This window comes from Aphelocoma coerulescens, chromosome 2 (genome assembly GCF_041296385.1).
Source record: "Aphelocoma coerulescens isolate FSJ_1873_10779 chromosome 2, UR_Acoe_1.0, whole genome shotgun sequence".
In the NCBI taxonomy this organism is placed as follows: Eukaryota; Metazoa; Chordata; class Aves; order Passeriformes; family Corvidae; genus Aphelocoma; species Aphelocoma coerulescens.
This window is the reverse complement of record NC_091015.1, coordinates 82,894,516-82,919,795: the sequence shown is the minus strand read 5'-3', so window position 1 is coordinate 82,919,795 and position 25,280 is coordinate 82,894,516. Positions and strand designations below refer to the sequence as shown.

The window sequence follows — 25,280 nt, the reverse complement described above, 5'->3', positions numbered from 1 at the left end:
ATTCGGTAGCATAAAATGAGGCTTTGGGGGCTCATAGCTGAAGTCTTTGAACCCTTAGAACCATTCCAAAATGCCTAGAAGTAGTAACCTCAGAAAAAAAAAAATCCATAATAGTGTGGCACTCAACTTGCCAGTGTAAATTGCATAGTAATCCAGGAGCAAATCCCAAAATAAAGACACTATTTCCTGGAAGCTGTTCTGCATTTTCTAGTCTGAGATCCACAAATCTTCTAGTCTGAGAGCCACAAATAGCTAGCCACCTTGAAGGCAAGTTCCCCAAAAAAAGCTTAAGATCCAAAATTATGCCGACATTGAACCCTTCAAGTATTCCTAAAGCAGAAAAGTTTGAAGAAGGCTCTACAGTTTTCCTTTTCTAAGGCAAGCCATACAGCTGTCTATCTCCATGTCTAGTCATTTTGGACACCACCACACTCTTACACCATGTGATTAATTTTTTACTATACCTTGGGCCTTTACCACATCCTATTCTTTCCCCTTTGAAGTAAACAGCTACTGTGTATGTCCTGGCATGAGAAGGTCCCACTGTCTGCAAGGTCCTGAAAGAAGAAATATTTTATTCAGGCAGGGAGCATTAAAACACAGAATCTGTTTGTGGCACATAGATCACCAAGCTTTCAGTCTGGTCAATACATATAGTGCAATTAATGCAAAACACAGAGCAAGGGTTGAAGGGTCTGTATAGATCACATTAACCCAGAGATTACCAGAACAGTGTTTTTATCGACCACATTTATTCCTCCAGGCTCACTCAGGAGCACCACACGAAAATTAAAACTTTATTTAACCTATAAGCAAAAATGCAACCTATAACATGAAGTGTTCAAACACTGTGAAAACACTTGTAATAAAGTAATAAATCATGCATAGCTGTGCAATTGCAAATAAACACACCCATACAATTATGTGTGCATTGAAAGTTTAGTCCCTGAGAGTTTTGCACGTAGCAAGGTTTCATAAGGACATCGTATTAGACACAGTAGCTCTCTACACTGAATTATCACAGTACAAAGAAATTTTCCATCAGCTTTGAAAAGTTAGTTTGTCACAAAACAAACTTTCCATTTGACCTAAAGTCTAGGACATACATCAACAACCATCTAAAAGGGAAAAAGTAATTCCCTAGATGTACAATGAATTGCTTCTTTTGCAGTTTCTTACAGCTATCCCAAATCTCTCCCCACTTTCAGATCAAGTTCCGTCTGCTACCTTGTTTCTTTTTAGAAGGAGCACGAATTTCACATCAATTTTTAAAGTATCTAACTAAAGTACTCTCTCTGTGCACTGTGACAAGAGCAAATAAAACCCACCCTAAATTTAAAAGCAATAGTACTGACTGCAGTGAAATAGATAACCCCAAGAAAAGGAATTTAACAAGATAATACGAAGATAACAGTGTATTACTAGGTCTGAGCTGTACTATAAAAATCAATTTATCATCACAGCAAAACAAAACAAACGTTTGCTACTTGATACTAAGTGGTTTTTACAAAAATGAGGAATTGTTTTTATTGTGTTCATCCCCCTCACTCAAGACAAAGCCCTGAACCTTCACACAGAGACACAGAGGAGTCAGACCTGCAGAGCACTGGCTGCAGTGTTAAAGGGATGGCACTTCTGGAATGCAGTGTGTGCCACTGTCACTGAGCTGCTACACTGCATTGGAAACCTTACATCAGTACCCGTGACAAACACACTGACACTTTCATTCTTCATACCTTTTTGATATAATAATCCCAACAACACAAGCCTTGAACTTTCACAGCTTTATCTCCTCTTTTGGGGGCTAACATTGCACCCTTTCCTACATCACTGAATGGATATGGATGCAATATACAGCTTAAGGTTTATTATTTATTATCTCTTTGAAGCACCTACTACACTATTTAGCAACTGAAAGCGAAAAGGGAGATCTATCCATCCAGCTTCAGGTATCCAACTGAGGTGTACAAGTTAAAAGGTTCACTGCCCTGAGCTATTTGTCATTGTAAAGGGGAACATTTGTGAGCTGAACTGCACAATAAAAATGTCCAAAACTTGTGTTGCCCTTTAGTGCCTGACTGTGGATGAGAAACAGTGCCTACAACTGGGTGGTGTAACATAAGGGATTTTTATGTTTGCATAATAATGTCAAGAAACTCCATCTGTTACTAAGAATAGAATGGAGATATCTTGATCTCATAAAAAAAACAGCTATTTGTTTAACTCTTTTCATTTAATACTGCCACTCCTTACATTAAAAGAAAAACAAATATAAAATTACACCAATTAAATACTCCACTCCAAAATAAAAACTGTATTTTTCCCTTACAAAGGTAAAGTGCTTATTTACTCTTTCTTGTAATGGCTTAAAACACCTAAGCCTTAGAAAACACTGGTTTCAGTATTTTCCAGCTTCAGACAAAGAGAGACTAGAGGGCTTGGATAAATAAAAACAAAGGATGGGAAAAATGTAGGGTGAGTGATCACATCTGGCTCCATGTACCAGGAAGATTTATAATTAGCTGGTATCTGTAAGATGCCGGTTCTTACTTGTAAAGAGGAATGTCCGGCTCTTTTCCTTCTGTCCTGAGAGTCAAGCAGCACTGCTGAAGCTGAGATTTAGGATCATTCCAATCTTGATTTAAAATAAACTCCTGTAGGAAGTCCACAGAGATGCTTTTATGATTGAGAAATTGCAGTAAGAGTCTCAAATGCAACAATATGTTAAAACACAGTGGTAGGAAAGTAGGAAACTGACTGATCTTACCTTTAGCCGTGGAAAAAAGCAAACATTCATGAAAGTGTGAACATATTCCAAATCTTTATCAATGTACAGGGCAGCAATAAAGGCTGTGGGGGAAAAAAGGTACTGTCACTCTTCCAAGGAGAACATTATTGGCTTGCACTTCTAGAAACAAGTATCTCTGAGTACTTTAAAGCCACATTCGATTACGTTTCAGAGCAGTGATCTGGTGAGGGTATAATCCTGCATACTCAGGAGAAAAAAAATCAGGTTGACCAAGAGATTAAGTGATTTACCCAAATCCACACAGTCATTTAAGGTGCTAGAAAAAACACTCTGCTCCTAATCTCACATTTTAACCAGGAGACCATGAATACTTACAGATAAATCACTACTGGGTACCATAAAATAATTTAGATATAAATCACTCCTGTTTGCTATTTCCATTTGCTTATAGGATTTTGCAAAAGCCAAGTGGTCAGAATGGCTTGAAAAAATACATCAAAATACACAAGATAGGGATAAACTTTTTTGCAGAATATTTATCACTGTTTCCACTTTCTTTGGAAAGAAGGTAGCACAAACTTCCAAAAATGGACTAAAAATAATTTCATTTCCATGTAGCCTTCCCTCTTCTGGAGTGACCATTTTAAAGCCTCCCAAAATGCAGACAAATTAACCACAGAAATATTCACCTGCTGAAGGAACTACTTTGTCTTCCAACAGTGTCAAGAACATATTAATTAAAAAGTGAAACTGCTGTTAAATAGCTCAACTCAGAGTATAAGCTTTAACTTTGAAGACATGCTTTTGACCTGGTCATCACGACCCCTCAATTTCCAAGCCTTCAACTTTCTATCTGCAATTATGCCTCCTTCATGCTTTCATACAAACTTCAAAAATCTAGGCTAGTCTTCAAAAACCTGGCTTTTCAGAGGTATAGGCATAATTCATTTAGAAACCTGAACATACATTTTTAATAGTGATTTAGGGGATTTCTAATGGCTTTCTTAAACAAGCCCCAAGGAAAAGGAAGTCATTAAGTACTAAGTTATTATAACCAAATTAACTCACATTCCAAGAGATCAGCCAAAGTCTTAGTTCGAAGAGTCACAGGTCTTTTTGTCTTGTCATTAGTGATGGCAAACTCTTGCATACCCAGCTCTTCTGCCACCTTGGCCTGTGTCCTGTTGTTCACCAAAGAACTTCTCAACAGCTGCAAAAGAAAGAAGTTCCATTCCATAGTAACAATTATCAATAACAAACTACAAACTGTAGGAGAGCTGGGGAGAAAAGTTACTTTTATACTTGAGGTTTCTCACTTCTCTCAGTTTACTGACATTTTGTTTCAGGACATCTCAAGTGATTTATATAAACACACATTGTCATTCTTTCTTCTGGTGATTTTTCTTTTTGTTTCAATTCTTCTCACCAGTCTTTACTTATTCTATGGACACATTACTTCTGAATATATGTGTCATGCATGTAAAATGCTTGTTTGTAGTTTCTTTGCCACAACGTGCCATCTCTTCATGAGTCCTGAACTTTCTCAGCTAATCTGCAGTTTTCTTGTTTAAGTAATACACAGGTGTATATATTTTCCCATGTAAAGTATAAATAAACCATATTCTGGAGTCTATGGAACAGTCCCCAGTATCCACCAAATAATAAATAAATAGGTGGTGACTAAAACAAATACACATTAAATCAAGATAATTCATTGTTTCAGAGCTAGCAGATGAGGAAGCTGCTCCATTCCTTTGGCCAGAGAAAAAAATACTCAGTAGGACAGCCTGTATGTACTATGTGCTCTGCTAGAAGGCAGCACAGCTGAGCCAATGCATCCCTGACAAGGATCTGCCCTAACATGTTCCTTATATGACAGTGTCTCCCCCAAAATACTTAACCTTGGCTCCAGGCAGATTACTAAAACATAGAGCTCTACCAAAGATATAATCCCATACATCTTAAAGGAGTATTTGGAATTCTAGGGGGAATTTCTGAACCTTTGGCAAGGTCAGCTTTTTTCCTGTTTGTTTGTGTTTTTGCTTTAAATGGAACAGCATTAAAGAAGTTAGAGCTACTATAGGAGGTAAGGGTGAGAAGTAAAGAATGTCTCTCTTTTCTCCTGTTTATGTGCAATCTAGAGCTGAGACGCTGCACATACATTTTTTTCTCTCTTTGTCTTCCATATCACATCTGCTCAGCTTATTAGATCCAAGTTATATGCTACATGGCCCCAGCACGTCAACTGAGCTTATGAAAAATCAAGATTTATTTGCTGCACTTGATACTTCATCTCTCACAACAGATAAATAAAGAACAGTATGTTCATAATTTGTTTGTCAAAGATGTATGAAGCAGATACTCACAACCTGATCTTCATAAACTAGGCAGGACTGCAGATAGCATTATTACCTGCCTCCCTAACATTTGCCTAAACTCATTTTCTACTTGTTCCTTTTCAAAATTCTTTGAAGTCCTTAAGATAAATAAACTATACTTTCCCCAACAATATCCTAAGTACCCTAAGTACAGTACCTTAATATGTGACCTATGAGACAGAACTGCAGTGTCCCATGACAAAAATCTGTTCCTTGTAATGGAAGAAGGAGGATTTCTTCTGTTGTGTTTGCAGACCATTTATTTTGATGGGATCCATAATCAGGATTAGTAGTATCATAAAACAAAGAGCAATATATACACTACTCAGTGAATTACAGATGGAAAAAAAAAAACCCAGCTATCCTTTTAGCACTGTGGTTATCAACTTGCTCTCTACAAGTGTGATCTGGCAAGAAATTAAGTTCCCTTTAATGATACAGAGAAGACACAGCCCCTGTGCCTTTCCAGCAGCTTTTTTAGAGTTAGTCTCTACTCTGGTAACACACAGCCTGCATCACTGCAGATGCTGTGACACATGATATGCTCAACTGGAGCTTGACTCTAATTACAAAGCAGTTTTTCTTCTAATTCTTCCATCTTCACCCAACATACTACTACTCATGACTGTACCAGAAGAATGTATCCATAATCCAGTACTGGAGAAGCTGTATCTTCTAACATCCAACAAAATGTCAATTTCCTTTTTGGAACATTATTTGGCTATCTCCAAGTATGTAGATGAGACTATGTGCTCCTTTCTTTTTCTTAAATATAGTTAATTTGCAGACATCTCTCCACAAGCAATCACTCCACACTGGGAAGCCACTGCATTGCCAGTCAAGTGGAATCCTTGACCAAAATTGCCATTGCCCTCAACACACCAGACACCATTTAGTTGATGTTCTACTATTACTTCAAATTTAAGTATGTTCCCAGATGACATGAGAAAGAGCTTAGTGTTTTTGCTGTTTCTCTTCAGATTCCACTTTATCAGTCTCCTTTTTCGCATGTCTCATTTCATTTGTCCTCAAATTTAAAAACATTTTAAGATAATTTTTTTTTCTCTACATGTACATCTCCAGAGTCCAAATTTTATTTTGGGCATTGCCTACTTCTTCGTACCTTTATGTGTTTTCAGCACCCATTCCACTCTAGCTTCGCAGTTTTGCCTGAAAACTGAAGTGTGCAACTTGTACTTTCCAACTCACTAATCATTACATTAAGCAACACAAAGACATTCTAATCATCGTTCTGAGTATTTATACCCATTAACAGCAACATTTCATATCCTCCTGGCCAAACAGTTCTTGCAAGAGTTATCTTATAACACCACGGATGGCTACATTCTTAGAAGTCATGTAGAAAGCAAAAAACCCCACCAGGCTTTATCTCCTGTCTCCTGAATTGTGCAGAAGAATCCATACAAATGCAACTGAGACTTAAGAAATGGTGAAGAAAAATTCAAGTTACTTTTAGTCACAGCATGTACTTTTTTCTTTTTCTTGTAAAAAGCTTTAACCCAAAAGTTTCAAGAATCATATTCTTGATAACACATTGCCTGCTAGAGACTTAGTATTGCCATCCCTTTATTGATCTGAGGAAACCACTCTAAAATTAGGCTGCTTCCTAACTTTAACTAGAAAACTCGACTCACATTCCTGATACACGTATTGCTTCGTTGTTCAAGTAAACTAAAACAATTAATTAAGCCCAAGAAAATTTGTTACTTGCAAACAAAGCCACAACTGTCCAGCTGCAGGAATAAATTAATCAATCAGGAAAAAACTACAGATACTACCATGCTGTGTTTAAAGTACTGTAAATTGGTGAAAGATTCCCAAATTGAGTTGTGCAAAGTCCAGGTAAGAGAGGCTAAAGGGCTATAGCAATTAAGAGATGACTATAACTATAGTAAAGCTAAATTCAAAAGCTACCATAGGAGCTCCAGATAGAAGACAAGAGGAAAACCAGACCAAACTAAATTGTAAAAACTTTTTATCAGGATGTATAACTCTGCCTGTATGCAAGTTCAAAAGACTAGAAGTCAGGAATAAAAAAAAGTCACATGATACATCTATTTAAATAAATTAAGACACCCATCTTTAAACAAGAACTAGTCTTAGCCCTCCATTTCATCGCTGACATCTTTAAAATTTTGATCCTTTTCACAGACTGAACAGAAATTATTGCAGTGGGCTCATAAATCACCATTTTCTATTCACTGCAGTGCTCATGACTTAAAATTAACAAAGCCTTATTAAGAGCAGTGGTTGCTGAGGCTTCTTTTATTAATCAAACTCAGAATAATTCACTAGCTGTTCCGATAATTTCGGTCTCCATCCCACTCTTGCTCTTATGGAGAATATGATTGATGGCAGTCTCACCGTTAAGTGCCCCTCATGATGATCAGGGAAATGTATGAATAAATACTCTGTGGCTACCAACTGCATTATGGAGTCACCTAGGAATTCCATCCTCTGGTTGTGGCCTCTGAAAAATGAGACATCAATGCAGCAAAATCAATAAGCACTCAGTGAGGAAAAAACCAAAACCAGCATGCACACACAAATTAAAATGAAGAGTGATCTGAAAGTGAGCCTTGCTCATTTCCAAACACATTTAAGACAATTTTTCAGTGTTAATCAGGTGAGATGAAAACACAGCTCATTACTGTAGTAACACCAACTTACAGGCAAAAAGCAAATCGGGATAGCTACAAATAAATGCAATCATTAGATCACAGATCACAGACTAAATGAAGAAGAGCAGTTGACATCACATCTGTAATGGGACAAATCTTTATCTCAAACTTGTTTTAAGAAAGTGAGCTAATGAACACAATGACTTCAACAGAGCAAAATGCCTGCCCATTCACAAGAAAGAAAAGGATCAGGCTTTAAACTCATACAAGATCCTGGAGAGGGTAACCACTGATATGAAGTTTAACAAGGGCAAGTGCTAGATTCTCTGTTTGGGACAAGACAACCCAGGTTGTGTGTACAGAGTGAGGAATGAGAGGCTGGAGAGAAGCACTGTGGAAATGGACCTGGAGGTCCTGGTTGATGACAAGCTGAACATGAGCCAGCAGTGCCCTGGCAGCCAGGAGGGGCAGCCGTGTCCTGGGGGTGCATCAGGCACAGCATCACCAGCCAGGCAAGGGAGGGGATTGTCCTGCTCTGCTCTGCACTGGGGCGGCCTCACCTTGAGACCTGGGGGCAACTTTGGGTGCCACAATATAAAGATGACTTTAAGCTCTTAGAGAGTGTCCAAAGGCGGGCAATGGCGATGGTGCAAGGTCTGGAGGGGAAGCCGTACAAGGAGCAGCTGAGGTCACTTGGTCTGATCAGCATGGAGGAGACTGAGGGGAGGCCTCATTGCAGAGGGAAGTGGAGGGGCAGGTACCAATCTCTTCACTTTCATAACCAGAGAAAGGGCTCAAGGAAACAGCATGAAGCTGAGTCAGGAGAGGTTTAGGTTAGATATTAGGAAGAAGTTTTTCACCCAGAGAGGGTGGTTTAACACTGGAAAGGCTCCCCAGGGAAGTGGTCACAGCACCAAGCCTGTCTGAGTTCAGAAAGTGCGTGGACAACACTCTCAGGAACATGGTGTGATTCCTGGGGTGTCCTGTGCAGGGTCAGGAGCTGGACTTAATGATCCTGATGGATCCCTTCCAACTCGGCATATTCTGTAATACTGTTTCCTTGAAAATAGGGCCTTGGCAGCTTTGCAAGCAACAGAACACAGGGGCTGTGCTTGGACCAAAGAGTGTAATTTTACTTCTTTTCTCTGCCCAAACGTACCTCCAGGTATGTTTTGCTACTGTCTCAGGAGTGATGTACAAATATCAGTGATGCAGAAAGTTCAAAATAAACAGGATAGGTTTCCAACACCTTCTACAGTCTTTCCCAAGGTATTTGCTACTGCCTACTGCCAGAGGTGGCATACCGAGCCAGGCGGGCTTGTGAACACAGCTGCTCTATTCTCTTCCAGGAAACAGATGTAATCTAGCTTGTTTACAAACAAGGCAATCTGGAATGCTCTAACAGGACAGCCAACAGAGCTACATGAGGACTCTTGCTATGTACTCACAGAGTCAGATGGTTAAAGCCTACTGTTCTCAGAGTGAACGCACGTGCTAGAAGCCGAACATGAGTAAAGATGACTCCAATTGCCTCCTCAAACTCCGTAAGCTTTTGAAGAACTGGAGAAGTCTCAATGAGTTGCCTGTCAGTATTGGACTCCTGCAGCTGCAAGAAAAATGAAGTGCAAGTAATGACCAACTCAGACTGCTGCAGAAATTTTCAGAGAAAAGCAAGCCATCTCTAAAATCAAGGGCAAAGAATACAATTAACAAGTTCTGTGGACAGCTGAACTGAGAAAACCAAGTTTCCTCTGCCTTTTGGTCTTGGATAATTACCACTCAAAGAAGAGATGAGCTCTGATATGTGCTTTTTTAACAGCTGAGGCATTTAAACAGATCACTTACATGTCTCTACATGTGGATAGCATATAATACAAACTTTCACAAAACATGTACAATTGTACATTTCTGCATTTTCTAACATTATCATATTGTTTGCAACTGAGCAACAGACTCAAAAATTATTGGAATAGGGCTGGCAGACTGACAGCATGTCAAGATGAGACAAAACCCAAATCAATTTCTCCCACTTTCCTTCACCATCAAAAATAAAAAAAAATACTTTGTATATGAAATTCAAAAGGGCACACTAACACAACAAAATTAAAATTATTGCTTTGGGTCAGTATCTTTTCTTATCAGTTTCTTGTCTGATGTCCTTGATGTGGTGACACTGTTAAATGCCTTTGTGGAGCTGGGAAATGGCTTAAGCATTTCCTCCAGCCATTCTGAGCATCTCTTTGGTATAGTAATGATTTAGAGAAGGAATTATCCAGAAGAGGATGCCTAAAAGAAAAGTAAGAATAGCCACAGCTTTTTAAACTGGCATTGAGATAATTTCTGGTTTGTTGTCTGCCCCTTTTCTATTAGTTGATTACATTCAATTTGTCTTTTTTCTGTACTGAGCCTTCAGTTTGCATTTTCATAGAGCTACATATGCTTGCACCAAAATCCCACACTTGGGTGGTATTTGTCATTTTGGAGTTCAGCTGCATGTAGAGCTGAGACTGCTTTTTGCTTCCTTGTGCACAGCCCTTTCTATTTACCTACACAGAATTTCTTCTGCTTTTTTAAACTCCATTGTGAGTCACCGTTGTGTTCTCACAACCAGAACGCAATTCTTCAGTCTGCTGTTGTCCCTGCTTCCTGGAATAATTTGGTATTGTCAACAAACTGCCACCTCACTGCTCATCCTCTTCCCTAGGCTGTCAATGAGAACAGCCTGTACTTTAGCAAAGATCCCGAGGGAAATCTGCCAGTGATCACCATTCCTTGCAAGATGTGGTCATTTCATTCCTATCCTCAATTTCTTATATTTCAGCCATTCCTTTAAATCTTGTAGGGACTGACAGTTTTTACTGGAGTTACTTATTTTTTACTGCTTATTAAAAAAAAAGACAAAAATTTTAAAAGCCTTTCCTCACTGTCTTTCCAACAGCCTCTCAGGAAACCCAGCAGACAGAATCATCTGCATTATCACATGCTTTTTTGTCTCCTAAAATTTCCTACTCGTTTGTAAGGCAGGAGTCATTACCTGTTGACTCTTTCTAAAGAGTCCATATGTATCCAGATGACCACTAATTATTTTTTCAGAACCATTTCTACAGACTTGGCTACTGACAAATACACAGAGCTAAAGGTCTATAACTCTGTTATCTTACTCGAGAGCTTTTTTTTATTAATTGGGATGTCATTTGGTATATTGTTCCAGTGACTTTTAGTAATTTTTAAAATGCCATTTTTCAGGCTAGCTGTGCCCAAAGGCCAGCCTGAGCTGCCTGTGTTTCACCTACTGGCAAAACCACCTAGGATGGTTTTGGGGTATGGAAGAGAGTAATTTTCATCACACAAGTTAAGGTAGTAGTAAGAAATTATAAGTTTCATACACTGACTGTTGCTAATCTCTAAGCAAAGTGGAAGTCATCTTTGTGAAAGCAGAGATGAAATGGTTAAAATAAAGTTACAGAAAAGAAAGAAACTCAGAGTAAGAACAGTCTTCTTTGGAGCTTGTGCCACCATGCAGCATAGCTGGTGCTGAATTTCAAAAGCTTATCTTCCTATTAAGAGCCTTTTGTATTTACACTCAGAGGGATTTGATTGTAAAAATTCTTCACATGCACTGATTTGTTGCTGAAGATTTTGGTTATGCACTCACTGCTGTTTTTGAAGCACTCCTGCTTGCACTGAAGACAAGGAGCTACAGTGCAGAGAGGCTCTGCAACTTGCTCTACGCCTGCCCCAGAATTCAGTCAGGGAGAATGAATTGGGAAATCAATCTCCCAACTTCTAGCCTCATAAACTGACAACTTGTGAACTTGTATCCTTTGATATATGGAGGATACATTAGCCTTCAGACACCTTCATAATTTTAATGTTTATGTGGTATTAAAAATTACTGGAATCACTGAAACAACCACACTACCATTGCACGGGCACACACACACACAATCAAAACGGAATCAAATCAAAACTCTTATGGCATTCAATTAATGTGCCTTCCTACTATTAAGGTTTCAGCCCTAATTTCACGTTAAGAAAATATGTACATAGATTGTTTTTGCACCTTTTTCTCCCAACTTAGAGAAGACGACCAAGAAGCTGTCAAAATGTTACCTCTCACTGGATTTATTGTATAGGCACAGTTATATAACAAACATGAGCCAAGGAAAGGTGAATGACTAATTCTCAGAGAGGCAGAAACTCACTACTTCTTTAAAAAAACCAAACAAACAAATCACAAACCAAACACAAAGGAAAACATACATATATTCCTTTGGCTAGTCTTTAGCACAATTTCTGAGATGTCACCACAATAGAAACCTATGGAAAAGCATCCCTGAAAATAAAACAGGGCTGTGAAATTTATTACAGAAAGGGATCACTTACTTGGAGTGGATGTAGTGGATAATTAAGCCATACATCCCGAAGGTCCTGCAAACATTGAGAGATGCTTTTAATGCTCAAGGGAGTCATTTAACAAATTCCACAGTACTAAATAAAATGTCATTACTTGAAATACTGAACTATTTCAGATGCTGACTCTGCTTATTGCAAATTCAATAGTGCTGGCAAACTAATTTTTAAAATCGTGTCTTTGCTGTTCAAACTGCCTGTAGTTCTCCCAATTAGCTTGTGTCAAAGAGGTGGAAAAATCCTTGAACCACATAAGTGGTTAAAGAAGAAAAAGATTTGTTTAAGCCTCAGGACTAACTTTATTTGCAAGTACTCCTCAGTAGCAAGTTTGACTTCTCCAAAGGCAAGGACTGAAAAAGAAAAAAAAAACCCACATTTTCTTCTGTTGCATAAAGGCTTCCTCCACTACAGCCACCGAGCAGCAAATAAACACTGAGTTACAATAGGCTTTCAACACTTTTATTTCTAAAAAGTTTTGTTATTTCAGAGACTCAGAGGAAGGAAAATACTACAGAATTCATGCTCTCACCACTGTCATGTGTGCTGTCCCAGCAGTGGGTACTTCCCTTCACCTTTATACAGCACAAGTTGTAACCAACAGCCACCTGAGATACAGCCTGATCCATTCCTGCACACTGCAATTGTGCAATTGGGTAAACGCTGAATGAAGCACCCTCCTTTTTATTCCCAAATATATGTTTAAAGCTTTTAGAGTAGGATGATTTAACTGATAAAACAGGAGTAGTTGCCCTACATGTGCATCATTCCCTCAGAGCCTGATGCCTGGATCTGCAGTACCATTTCTGTTTTCAGAGCAGCACTTTGAATTGAAGCTGTCAGGTTTCCCACACCACCCACCCTTCCCTACCTAAGCCAAGCAACCCACAGCACACCTGAGAAAACACTGTGTTTGCCTGAATCAGTACAGCTTTCTGTCCTAACTCAGCTTGCTGTCCTAGCTCAATTCAGTAACTACATACAACAAGTGTAGTATTCCTGTTCATTTGTGATCCTTAAGTAAAACAAGGGACAAGAAAGAACATCAAGTTATTTTTGAACTGGAAATCAAATCATGTAAGTACACAAATACCTTTTCATTGAAGAGTAAACGTCCAAATAATTGTTTCGCTTCTTCTAGGCTTCCCTCTAGATAAACAGCTCCTACATGAGGGGACCAGTATGTCAAAGGTCAATATGCAATTAGTACTTAGAAAATTACTAAGCACAGGAAAGTCAAAGGTTTTGGACTTCTTCATCTCCAACACATTCATTTTTAAAAGCATGCTTTCTGTAGCAACACCTATTTTTTTGAGAAATTTAAAGCACATTAAACACCAACATAAATCAACAATCATAAAATGCAAAGAAAAACCTGAAATAATTATATCAGTGATAGAAAATTATACATCCAAAGAGCAAAGTTTAAACTAGCAAATTAACCTAGATGCAATGTATTTCCAAAAGTACTTTCCAGTAAAGAGCTAACTATACAATTGTGCTGGTTTCAGCAGGGGTAGAGTTAATTTTCTTCACAGTGACTAGTACAGGACTATGTTTCCAATTTGTGCTGAACACGGGGTTGATAATACAGAGATGTTTTTGTTATTCCTGAGCAGGGCTTACACAGAGCTAAGGCCTTTTCTGCCTTTCCTACTGCCACACTGGTGAGGAGACTAGGAGTGCTTGGGAGGCTGGGAGGAGACACAGCTGGGACAGGCAACCCAAGCTGACCAAAGGGATATTCCAGACTGTATGACATCATACTCAGTTCATAATTCACAGGTAAGAAGGAGGAAGGGGGTGACGTTTGGAGTGATGGTGTTGTCTTCCCAAGTCACCGTTATGTGTGACAGGGCCCAGCTCTCCTGGAGATGGCTGAACACCTGCCTGCCCATGGGAAGCAGTGAAATGATTTCTTGTTTTGCTTTGCTTGCGTGCACAGCTTTTGCTTTCCCTGTGAAACTGTCTTTATCTCAACCCCTGACTTTTCCAGCTTTTCCTCTTCCAATTCTCTCCCCAATCTCTCTGGTGGAAGATCGAGTGAGTGGCTGCATGGGGCTTGGCTGCTGGCTGGGGAGAAGCCACAACATCAACATCTGCAGATAGGGAAACCCACGAATTACATTTCAATAACCAGCACATAATTGCCACTTATTCCATACTTCCAACAAGATTACACTCTGCATATAAACGATGTGTCAGGACTATTGCAAAGCTCAAGGTCTTCCCAGTATCACAGTAATTTATTGCCTGAACTGGAAATGGCATCTCTGCATGTCTCAGTTTCTGGAGATTATAGTATTTTCTTTTTTTAAACTGCACACACAGCCCTCACTAACCCTCTCCGCATTTCCATCAGTAACAAGCTCTGCAAAACTTGTGTTAATGTATTGTATTTTTGGGTGTATCCAATATACTCTGTATCTTCACAGGCACTTCAACATTTCATCCTTTAATATGGTTTACAGAAGGGCTTCTGAAAATCTCAAACTTGTTATTGTAAGCATAAAAGCAATTGGAATATACAGCTACATCAAGAACACAGAGAAAGGGAGTGCATGTTCCCACACACAGGAAGAACGTGATTTGTCTTGCCTTCCCTTCCCCTTTCGATCCCTCACTAGGTCAACTACTTTCTTTGGACTCTTTGGAGAACAGTTTGGGGGTTTATAAGACTGATCTCACAGAGGAATGTTATGAGAGGACAGAATTTCAAATAAGTCCTAGGCAGCCTGCTCATACTTCTGTTTTTCAATTTCATCACAGTGACTTTGTGATGAAGCACCAGACTTTGTAAAAGAGCCTCAAGTAGGAGTTCCAGACCCCACACATACTTTTATAGTCCCTTAACAAGCTCCCAGATTTTAGCTATAGCACTGACAAAATCTTATTGCTCAATTAACTTTCTGAACAACTTTGTATTGGAGGTTAAACAGCAAGCCTGCTCTCTCAGCAAATCTCAGTGCTTGCCAAACAGTTCTCATCACTACATCCAAGACAAGCTGAAGCCTACGAACAAAGACACAGATACAGATCTAGTGTTCCTCTTCTGTTTGCTCTTTATTTTTAAATTAAAGATCAAAGCGTTCATGGAAAGCAAAATAGAGTTAAAAAGAAAACTCTTATTTCTTGATAAGAGGAAATGCAATCTGGCCCAAGGCAGAATGCACAGAACTGTTGACATCTAAGCCAACGATGATCTATTTTTCAAAGCAGGACAAAATGCTTTAGGAGCTTGTGTAGTACATAAAGATCTGCATCAGGTCTAAACCATTCCCATAGCTAGTAACTTGTACAGTACATTTGGATGAATATGAAGTCAAACAGGTAAGATTAAACTTGCTTCATGTACTCAAACAAGTAAAGGTTCATAAAAATACGCTATTTAAAACAGAGCTTGTGCAGATTTAACCAATGAGATTTCCACCCTCCTGCTTGATAACTGTGGTCAGGCCCTGATTTCTTCTGCTACATAAACCTATAGACCAGTGCAGCCAGTCACTAATCAGCATCTTAGCGGCCAACAGCAAATTTGACACAACTCTCCTTCACCCTCAGCTAGAGGGTAGCTTTATTACACCAGCCATGGTATATTGCCATGCTTTTTACTTGTAAGAAAAATGCAAAGACTAAAAGGTATTTACTTTGCAAATTCACAGAATGCTAGCAGGGCACAGAGGAAGTAGTCTGGTGCCTCAGTTGGGAGCACCTGGTGTATTCAGAAAGCAAGCTGCAGCTTAAAATTCAGGGCTGAGGTTGCAGGTCTGTTCAAGCACTACTGGAAGGCACTACCGGAAGCAGTGAACCTGCTCATCTTCTGCCAGGCCACGGTGACTGAACTGCTCCCGTCAGACACGGGGCAGCCGTCAGGCCATGTTGGCAGAGGAGAGGTGGAGTTAGTTCTGCAGTGACATGAAATGGCTTCATCTTCAGTGTGTGGGAGCCAGGATATGGAAGATGAGATTTTCATGGTAGTACTACACACTCATCGTGTTTATACTCATGGCATATGTGCAGGAGAGAGGAAGAGACAAAGATGATGTAAGAAGCTTTACTATTGCCTGCTCGTACTAGCACTACTCAACAGGCCCACATCTCCTCCATCACAGTCAACATGGCACACAGACCTGTACAAAGCATAACTGTCTGCACACACAAATATAAGCACTTTACCTATGAGGGCTTCAAAGCAGTTGGCCATGGCATGGCGGAGATCTGACTCCCTGCAAAGGTCTGGACCATGAGCATAGAGCATGAATCGTTCTAGTTCCAGCTTCTGCAAAATATGTAGAAAGAGATAAAACCATGGCTTTAGAAGTACAAGAGTACCAGTTTAGTCACTAAAGTTCAGTTACACTGTTATCATGCAGCTACTAGGTCTGAAGGAACTAGGAAGCTTTTCCCCATAGTTTCAGTTCAGACATAGGCTAAAATTAAAATATGTCCTATGTTTACCAGCGGTAAACAACTAGAATGTTATACCATAAAAAAAATAGAATTATCAAACCAAAATGTCAAAGGAAGCCTGATTAAAACATTACTGGTAAGTTTTAAGAATGAGTTCAAGAGAAGGTCCAAGGGCATGACAGAAAAATAGCCTGATACTGACTAGACAGTGCAATGCATTGTGTCTCTTGCTGGTAGTTTGTCCTCATGTGATTGGCCTTCAGAGATATCAAAAGGATATTCTAAGGGAGGGGAGTTAATGCTGAGGAAAAAGACCTTGCCTACAAGAAGAAGCTAAAGCAGAACAGTGAGGAATAGGAACTATGGAAGACACAGTCCACTGAACATCTGGGTTTTTCCTCTGAGACCATCAACAGGTGCCTCTGGGCACTGCAAGAGAAGGCTAATATTTTAATCTGCAGTGCCACCTAGCTTCTTTCTTCCTTTCAAAAGTGCATCATTAACATTCATCTGTTGCCTGAACTATAGTTCTGCTTGCCAGTCAGAATCTCAGGTAGTAAGTCAGATATTTTCTATAATATATGATAATTCTGCTATAGAAATGCAGGCAAGAGCTACTAGATTCTCTTTACATATTCATCTTTTTGACACAAAACCATTATTGGGATTTTTAAAGAAGAGATTTGTGCATCTTGCAAAGTTTGTATGAGAATAGGCTCTTCCCAGCTGGGTGTAAGTTTCTACTGATTAATTTTTTGTTAACTTTCAACTTCATCCTCCCAGAGTATATTTAAGAGGTAAAGCTGAAGACTAAGTTGTTTGAGGTGTATGGTTTAGACACATTTCAATTGTCAAAAAAAGTCTTCTATTTTCAATGAATGGCAGCCTGTTCACTGCTCCAGAACACTGAATTACCACTTACAATGTTCCATCACACTTTATAATGCACAGTGAGCACTTGCTAAAGTCAACATTAGAGTAGAACATTAATTTTTTATATAAAATTTAAACTTCTTATACTCATCATTTGATCCTCAACTATTAACAGCATTCCCCAAGTTCAAGAGATGTTGAGAAGCTAAGAATTATATTAAGTAAACTGAATGCAACATGACACTGCAGGGTATGAAATCAGGAACATCATATAAGACATGAGAGGAACAAAGGATAAGTTGGAAAATTGGGAATGTACAGATATTTAATATTTACAGTTGTATCTAATATAAATAAAGTTTTTAAAATATTGCAATAAAAATTTTTTAGATTTGTCCTTGTACAATGATAAAGGCTGTGAACAGCCTTGAAGAATGTATGAGCTTTCCTGATGCAGGTTTAAAAATAGTATCATGAATTCAAATGTCAGGCAATACCATATTTGTAAACAAAGCCCCAATATGAAATGTTTCAATCAATTCATGCTTATCTAAATTACTAAAGAAAGACGTGGAAGAAAATTATTGTGTTCACTGCCTACCCTATGCCTCTCCTCAGAGCTGAGCAAAAAGATGACGTTAGAAATCCTGCAGACTTGCCAAAATCTCAAGATTGGATATGCTTGTTTAAGGCACTGTGTGATTACAGAGAGGGGAGATTAAAAGAGCAACTTGAAAACTATCAGCAGTACACAGTGGACAGTGTGTGCACATGTGTAGCATAATCAATTACAGTAAATCTCAGACTGTTTCTTTAAAAAAAAAGCTAACAAAATCAAGAATGAGTAAGGCAATACCTATCGACTTAGGAATAGAGATTTAATCAACTTTCACCAGTATCATATATAGGAATATAAAAAGCTCTGTCATTCACAGAACTAAATGAAGGAAAATTCTAAGGCATCTCAGTTTTTCCTATGAGATAACACAACTCTTCTCCAAAACCCTGGTTAACATACTTCTGACTACTCTGACAGTCTACAGTGGACCTGAAAATGACTGCACAGTTTATGGAGCAGATAAAATTCCTCCCCACCCCACCCCCATTTTTTCTACCTCCTGTTGCCAAGTTCTCCCTAGCTATTCTATCAGAAAGTCCTCTTATAAACAACCAGTTTGATTCCTTTTCTTCACTGATCTTCTACTATCAGCTTCATTACTTGTGCAAATTAAAGGCAAGTATAGGCACACCTTCAACACAGGCTATAAACTTATTTTTATGCCTACAAAAATCACTTTTCCCAAAAGCATGCTTTAGAGAAAACACTAAATTCTCCTTTATCTTTAAAATCTACTTTCAAACTGAAAAGGGTTCCTGCATCCCAAATCTTGTACAGAAAACACAGCAAAGAAACTGATGTTCAAAGCAGGCAGCTCCCTCAAGAAGCAGTCCAGACACTCATAGTACTCTACCCATGGAGTCAAACACAGAGACATCCAGAGCTGTACCTTAGCCAGCATGGCCAGGTGTTGGTTCTGTACGATGGCAGTGCGGTACGTAGCTAATCCTCCTTCCTCCAGAGTGGGAAACAGGTAGTATAAGTGGACACTGGCAAAACAAAAAGCGAATCAGATGCTGTCAGCATTTGATTAAAGATGAACCACATGCACCTCTAGAGAGCTGCGCCTTTCCCTCAGACCCTAGTGGGTAATACAGGTCCCTTGCCAAAGTGGAACTCAGCTTGAAGTAAGGTAAAGATACAAACAATTCAAACAATGCCCAATCCTATCCAACACTGGCAGCAGAGGAGGAAGAGTGCTGTTTCTCTACTGGGCAGCACATAATGTCTAAATCCCTGCCACAGCCTGCAGTTCCCTCATCTCAGGTTTCTGTCTATCACCAGCACAAGGTTCAGCACAGCTGACACCTAGAGGATGCTGAGGAATAAAGCACAAGGGAAGCCTCAGCCTTGAGAAACTCCGTGCTGCAGGTACACAGTGCTTTCATGTCTTGCAGCTGCCAACAGGATATCCATCTGTTTATACAAGTTTCTTAAAGTACTTTAACAGATGCTAATGAAAACAAAGAACAGAACAGAACTCAACAGCCTCTATTTATCAAATGTGTGAAGTCATTATACCACAAACCACAAAAAAAAAAGTAAAAAACACAGGCTTTAACAGCCTTTAATGGTATTTGTCATCATGCTAGCAATGTACTTCATAAAAGAGAAAGAAAACAAAACACTGATCCAAACAAGATCTGACTAATGAATAAATAATTTTGGATACCTTCATATCTAACTCATGTTGAAAAAAGTTAACACAGAGAGGGTTTTTAACATTCCACAATTAAGGCACTCTCTGGCACTAATTATTAAAATACTTTATTAACCCAGTACACAGGGGGGAAAATGCAAACGGATGCAAGATTATTTAAGGACAAAAACTGCTATAAAACTTAGAGGCAATCTAATCAAGCATCGTAATTCACAACAGCAGACACCTGAAGTTAAGAGAGGATAAAAAAGTCAGATTTAAATAGGTGCTTACATGCTCTATTGAACAGAAATGGAGCTCATTTTTTTTCTGAATTGAGACAAAAGTTAGCTCAGAAAGTGAACTGATGGCTGATGAACAATGACAATGAAAAATGCAAGACATTTTAATCAGCAGGTCTTCCATCTTATCACCTGTACTGTTGTATGAGAGAAAAGGCCATGAGTTTTAAGGGCAGCGGAGACCTTTATAGGCTAATAGTTTTTAATATCACATAGCTAATGGCTAGTAGAGAACAGAGATATAAAGTCAGTTTTGTTGTTCATATAAAAAACTGGCTTAAAGATCAAATTAACAGTAAACAAACATACTTTTAAAAACAGTAGAACAAAGCAGCTGAAAATAGATTATAATCTTTATATTGTGCAACTTGTTTGCCTCTACTACTCAGGTAAGTAGAACAACAGAGATACCTAATAATATGCCTGTCTTGTTCACTGATTTCAGAATACTCAGGCCAGAACTGGAGCAATTTTTGATGAAGCATGGAGTTTTTTCATTACTTTTGAGTAAATTGCATTTGTGCTTAACTATTTAAGCTGTTAGGAAAGCTACAGCCCTAATAACTGGAAATAGAAGAACTGCAACACATTCAACACAGTACCCATAAATGCTTCTCCCTTGCAACTAGAGAAAAAGAACCCGTGGAAACAAAATGGCATGCTAGGAAAAATATTTCTCCTTTAAAAAAAGAGTACAAAGTTCAACTTGTCTGTAGCTGAATAATCTCTAACCCAAATCAATTTAAAATCGCACTTCATGAAACAGAAATTCTAGCTTTTTATTTTGTAATCTTTCTTGTTTTATCATCATCACTGAAAGAATTTTCAAGAGAGTTGTGGGCAGGTGTGCAGGTCTAAATATCAGGCAGGACTGCAAACATACACAGTCAAAGTAGACACTGAAAAGTTCAATAAACACAACATGATAATAATAACATACAAAGGTGAGAATTGTTGAAGAATTCCCCATTTACCTTGTTAAGAACTCCACCACAGCATCTCCCAGAAATTCTAAACGCTCATTGTGGTTAATCCTGAAAAAGGCATTTTAAAGTTCACCATAACCTAAGTAACACATGCTGGTTATTCACACAATACAATTAAAATAGAAAAAATCAGAGTTGATTGCTAATCAGATATGACAGTCATTTTTGCAGCCTCCCCCACCCTCCCTGGGTTACAATCCTTTCCAAAACAGAGTAACAAGTGAATTGTGAAACTCAGGAGTGACACCACCACCTTTGAAATTTCTGTATGTTCTGTTCTGAGCTATTGTCAGAGCTTCACAAAATGGGAAAAGGAAACAGGACTGTTGCCTGGCACTGAAGTCGGGTTTCTCTGTCCATCAGAGGGCACCAGGTGACTGAAAGAAACAGCCTGTCCTGAGCCTTGTCCATGAAACTAGGGAGCTCTACCTAATTAACATCAACCACCTGCAGGGCAGGACGACCCTGCAGTAGATCGTTGGTATGGCAGAGGGAGTAAGAACTTGTATTTTTCATAGCACCTTCAAATGCCTTGTTTTCTGTAACTTCCTCTGAGCTCAAAAGAAAGAAAATGGCTATACAAGCAGATGCATCCAAACATGCCATTAAATTATTAGTATCTTTTATTTCCTCTGTTTTCTTTCATTGCTGCTCCTGATTTACCTTTGTTTTGCATAGTTTCATTTCCTTCAAGCTGTCTGCCTGCTTATATTCAAAGGACTAAAAGGGCAAGCAGCTGAAAAAGAATGTGAGCTTGTCTTTGGATACATACAAATTTCTGCTCTATAGATCAAAGCAAGTAAGCAGCACCATTTTTGATTTCACACGATTGTAACAGAATCAAGGCCAATGCCACAGGATTTTTTTTCTTTTTCTTTTTTTTTTTTACCCAGAAGATCCTTGTCAAGTGTTTGGCAGATTTTATTGTAATTTTCACTCCCCCAAAAACTATATAATTAGTGTAATTTCTGAAATAGTAGGCCTTTGTTATGGGCTGAAAGAATTCAATTACCTCTGCTGTGTAAAACAATGTGTGAGCAAATCTACAACAACTCTGTGTAGCAACATAACTGAAAACACACACCTCTCTGAAATGGGACAGAAATTTTGTGTTATTTCACAAGAATTAATGCAATTTAGCCTTACGTCATGTCATTTTAGGAGGACTCAAATAAGCTTGAAGAGAAAAGGGCATGGTCTAGCTGAAACAGCATTTAGGGAACAGTGCAACAATAATTTATGCAATAATTATTTAACAATAACTCAATTTCTCCTATTCCTGAGCTTCTTCCGAAATGATGGCTCTTGAAAGGTCCAGCTACAGCACTAGCTAACTAAAATACACACTGCCATCTAGTTCATGCTTTTAAGAGATTTCACATGCAACTGTTTCCTGCATTAGTCTTGTGAGCTTTGTTTATTCAACTTTAGCTAAATATGGTGCTTGTGGCTATAAACCACATCTTAAACTATATTTATATGCACAGAATTCTTAGTGGTCAGTTAAGGACTATTGCATGACAACATTAATGGGTTTTGCATCTGTCTTTAAATTGGAACAGTAAATCAGCAAAGCCCATGCTCAGCACCACACTCCTGTTAACAAGGTGCCATGGCAGGAAGGTACTAGTGTGAGAAAATGTGATGAAGAATCCAATTTATAGCACTGATAACAACAACAACAGCAACTCTTATTTTTTATTCTGCAGAAAGCAAAAAGGTAGCCTTTTAGTCCTCCTCATTTCAGGGATCAACAAAAATGATAGAATTATCTGTTAAAACCTTCCTCAGACATTTTCTGCAGGCATGACCAAACATTTACTATGTCACTGCTAATGGAGATTCATAGAGAGCACACCTTCATAATATAAAAGTCAATTCAAAATGACTTTTCATTTCAACTATTTGCCAAAGCTGTTGCTGACAGTAAGTTGGTTGTTTCTATTAAATATCTCCCTCTGCAGCAGCTTCCCTACTGGCAAACAACTATTTTCATTACCTGGAAGGAGCTGGATCATCCTGTCCCAAACGGGACATAATATTTATCAGGGTGTTTATCCCTAGAAACATAAACAATGCACTATTAAGTAAACAGCCACTAATTCACTTTGAATAAATGTAGAAAACAATTACTCAGAATGTTACTTTGTAATTGCCATACACAAGGTTATCCTGTTATTTACAGGGTTTATTACACCAAGTATAATCCTCACCAATGCTCTCTGCCTAACTGATCGCAGTCCCATTACAACAGTATTGAATTTTTGCATTCAGGGAGCCAGATAAATACCACCTTTGCAGGAAAAGGACATTCCAAACATTACATAAGCAATAAACAATTTACTTCATTAACACTGAATATACTTTAAAGGGGTGAGGAATATTTTGCAGCAGACAGACCACATGTTCACATTAGTAAGAAGACATTTTTACAAAATATATTCCAGTTTGTTCACCATGTTGAGCAGCAAATTAAGAAAACAGTACTTGCCAAGAATCTAAGAAAATACATCCACCCATTTATTACCCTTGCTTGTTCTCAGCTCTTTACTTATTGACTACTTTGCAAAATCCAGTCTTTTAGAAAGATCTCACTGGTGTCTGCATATAAACATTGAAATTCTCTACTGAAGGCATCTCTCAAAAGAACAATGGCCAAGGAGATGATAATGGAACAGAGGGTGTTCTTACTGATTAAGTGTCAGGTAAGTGAAAAACATTAGTGATGTAAGTAGCATACCTTTCTTTCTCATGTGTATATGGTGGACTTTTCTATCTCCATACTTGGGCTGTCGAATCCCACAGTTGGATAAGGAATTTCTGGCATGATCCGGATTCATCCCAAAATTTAAATGATGGCTTGGGTGAGTCATGGCAAGCTACAGTGTAACACATATAGGGGAAAAAAAAAAAGTGTTAGACATTTTTGCAAATGAAAGAAAAACATTATCTTAGACTGGTAGCTACTGTAGCTATTTTCCAGTTTGAAGAAAGGTTACAAAGTGATGAAGTCAATCAGAAAGTTGGTTCCAGCAATTTAAATGTAGGGTGAACTATTTCAGACGTCAGAAAGAAGGAACATTTATGCCCAATCATCAGCTCAACTAATTTACTTTCAACATTTTTTTTCTTTAAAGAAAAGTTAGTTTAGAAGAGAAAAAGCATGAACAGTCAATTTGCCCTAAGACTCGCTTACCAGCTTTGCTGACCTGATTTCAATACATTTACTTATTTAAAAATATACTCACTCTAACACCGAACTATAAATATTCATATTAAAAATATAAGCAACTAGAAGAGCTTCTCAACCATCCATATTTACATTATTTAAATCTCTATAGAACTTTCCTAGCTCAAAAAATGAAACAGCAAGTATATTATTCCTAGGAGACTTAATCACAGAAGAACTCTTTCCCTCATGACTACAGAGGGCTTACTCTTCTGATGGAAATTAAGAGGAATGGCAGGTCTGATCCTCTGTTTTACCTCTGTATCACCTAGCATTTACAAAAACTTACTCTGCTGCTTACACCATCACTGCAGAAATGGCAGCAGCAAATAGTACTACAGCTTGTTTTCAGAACTCCATGCTGCAAACTCACACATTTTCTCCTTCTTTACACATACACAGCTCAAAGTATTGCGTTTGAATAAAAGTATGTGCACATAAAACTTGTATATAAAAAAGAGACACACTGGAAAATGCAAGCTGCAGGAAGTTACTTCTGACACACTTGCAGGATTGGTGCTGCAGGCTGTGAGCAAAGACATTCAGTAATTCATTCAAACATTGTCTGTTGCCTTTTAAACATAAAACTTAAGAGAGTAAAATTATATTTAATCAACAATAAGAACTTTCTCCAAGTCCTTTTTAATTCCTTGTTAGTATTACTAAGTTTGTTGTAATCGCACATTCTCAATCTGAATTAGATGCTCCGTCTGAACTAGATGACACATTACAGTTTTTCAGAACAGATAACTTAGGGTAATCTTTTTTTAACCTGCTTGTACTTTTAAAAGAATACGCCATGATAAAATAGGTAACAATCAATGCAGAATTATACATCTAACATTGTCTATGCTCAAGCAGATGACTAATACTATATACATTTTTAAAAAGTTCTTCCTCTTCTGGAAAATGTTTGCAGCTTTTAAATAAATGAGTGTAGGGATAAAGTATTAAGCACACTTGTTATAACGATACATGACTAATGCTTACAAACTTGATTTTTACGCTTTCATCTCTTTTTTATTAGAATTTACTTGTTGGTT

At 38.3% G+C, this 25,280-nt stretch overlaps 1 protein-coding gene across 3 annotated transcripts in view; it reads right to left on the bottom strand.

The window, feature by feature from the left end:
* Positions 1-25,280, bottom strand: part of DROSHA (drosha ribonuclease III) — a 73,858-nt gene that overhangs the window by 5,169 nt on the left and 43,409 nt on the right. For all 3 annotated transcript variants that reach the window (XM_069008301.1, XM_069008303.1, XM_069008304.1), the window contains exons 18-30: positions 23,749-23,887; positions 23,008-23,068; positions 20,997-21,056; positions 18,971-19,070; positions 16,356-16,458; positions 13,273-13,343; positions 12,156-12,200; positions 9,218-9,375; positions 7,513-7,618; positions 3,818-3,959; positions 2,768-2,850; positions 2,551-2,654; positions 465-557 (exon numbers count right to left, since the gene is read on the bottom strand). In XM_069008301.1, coding sequence (XP_068864402.1) covers positions 465-557; positions 2,551-2,654; positions 2,768-2,850; positions 3,818-3,959; positions 7,513-7,618; positions 9,218-9,375; positions 12,156-12,200; positions 13,273-13,343; positions 16,356-16,458; positions 18,971-19,070; positions 20,997-21,056; positions 23,008-23,068; positions 23,749-23,887 — 1,265 coding nt within the window. The remainder of the gene's footprint in view (positions 1-464; positions 558-2,550; positions 2,655-2,767; positions 2,851-3,817; positions 3,960-7,512; positions 7,619-9,217; positions 9,376-12,155; positions 12,201-13,272; positions 13,344-16,355; positions 16,459-18,970; positions 19,071-20,996; positions 21,057-23,007; positions 23,069-23,748; positions 23,888-25,280) is intronic.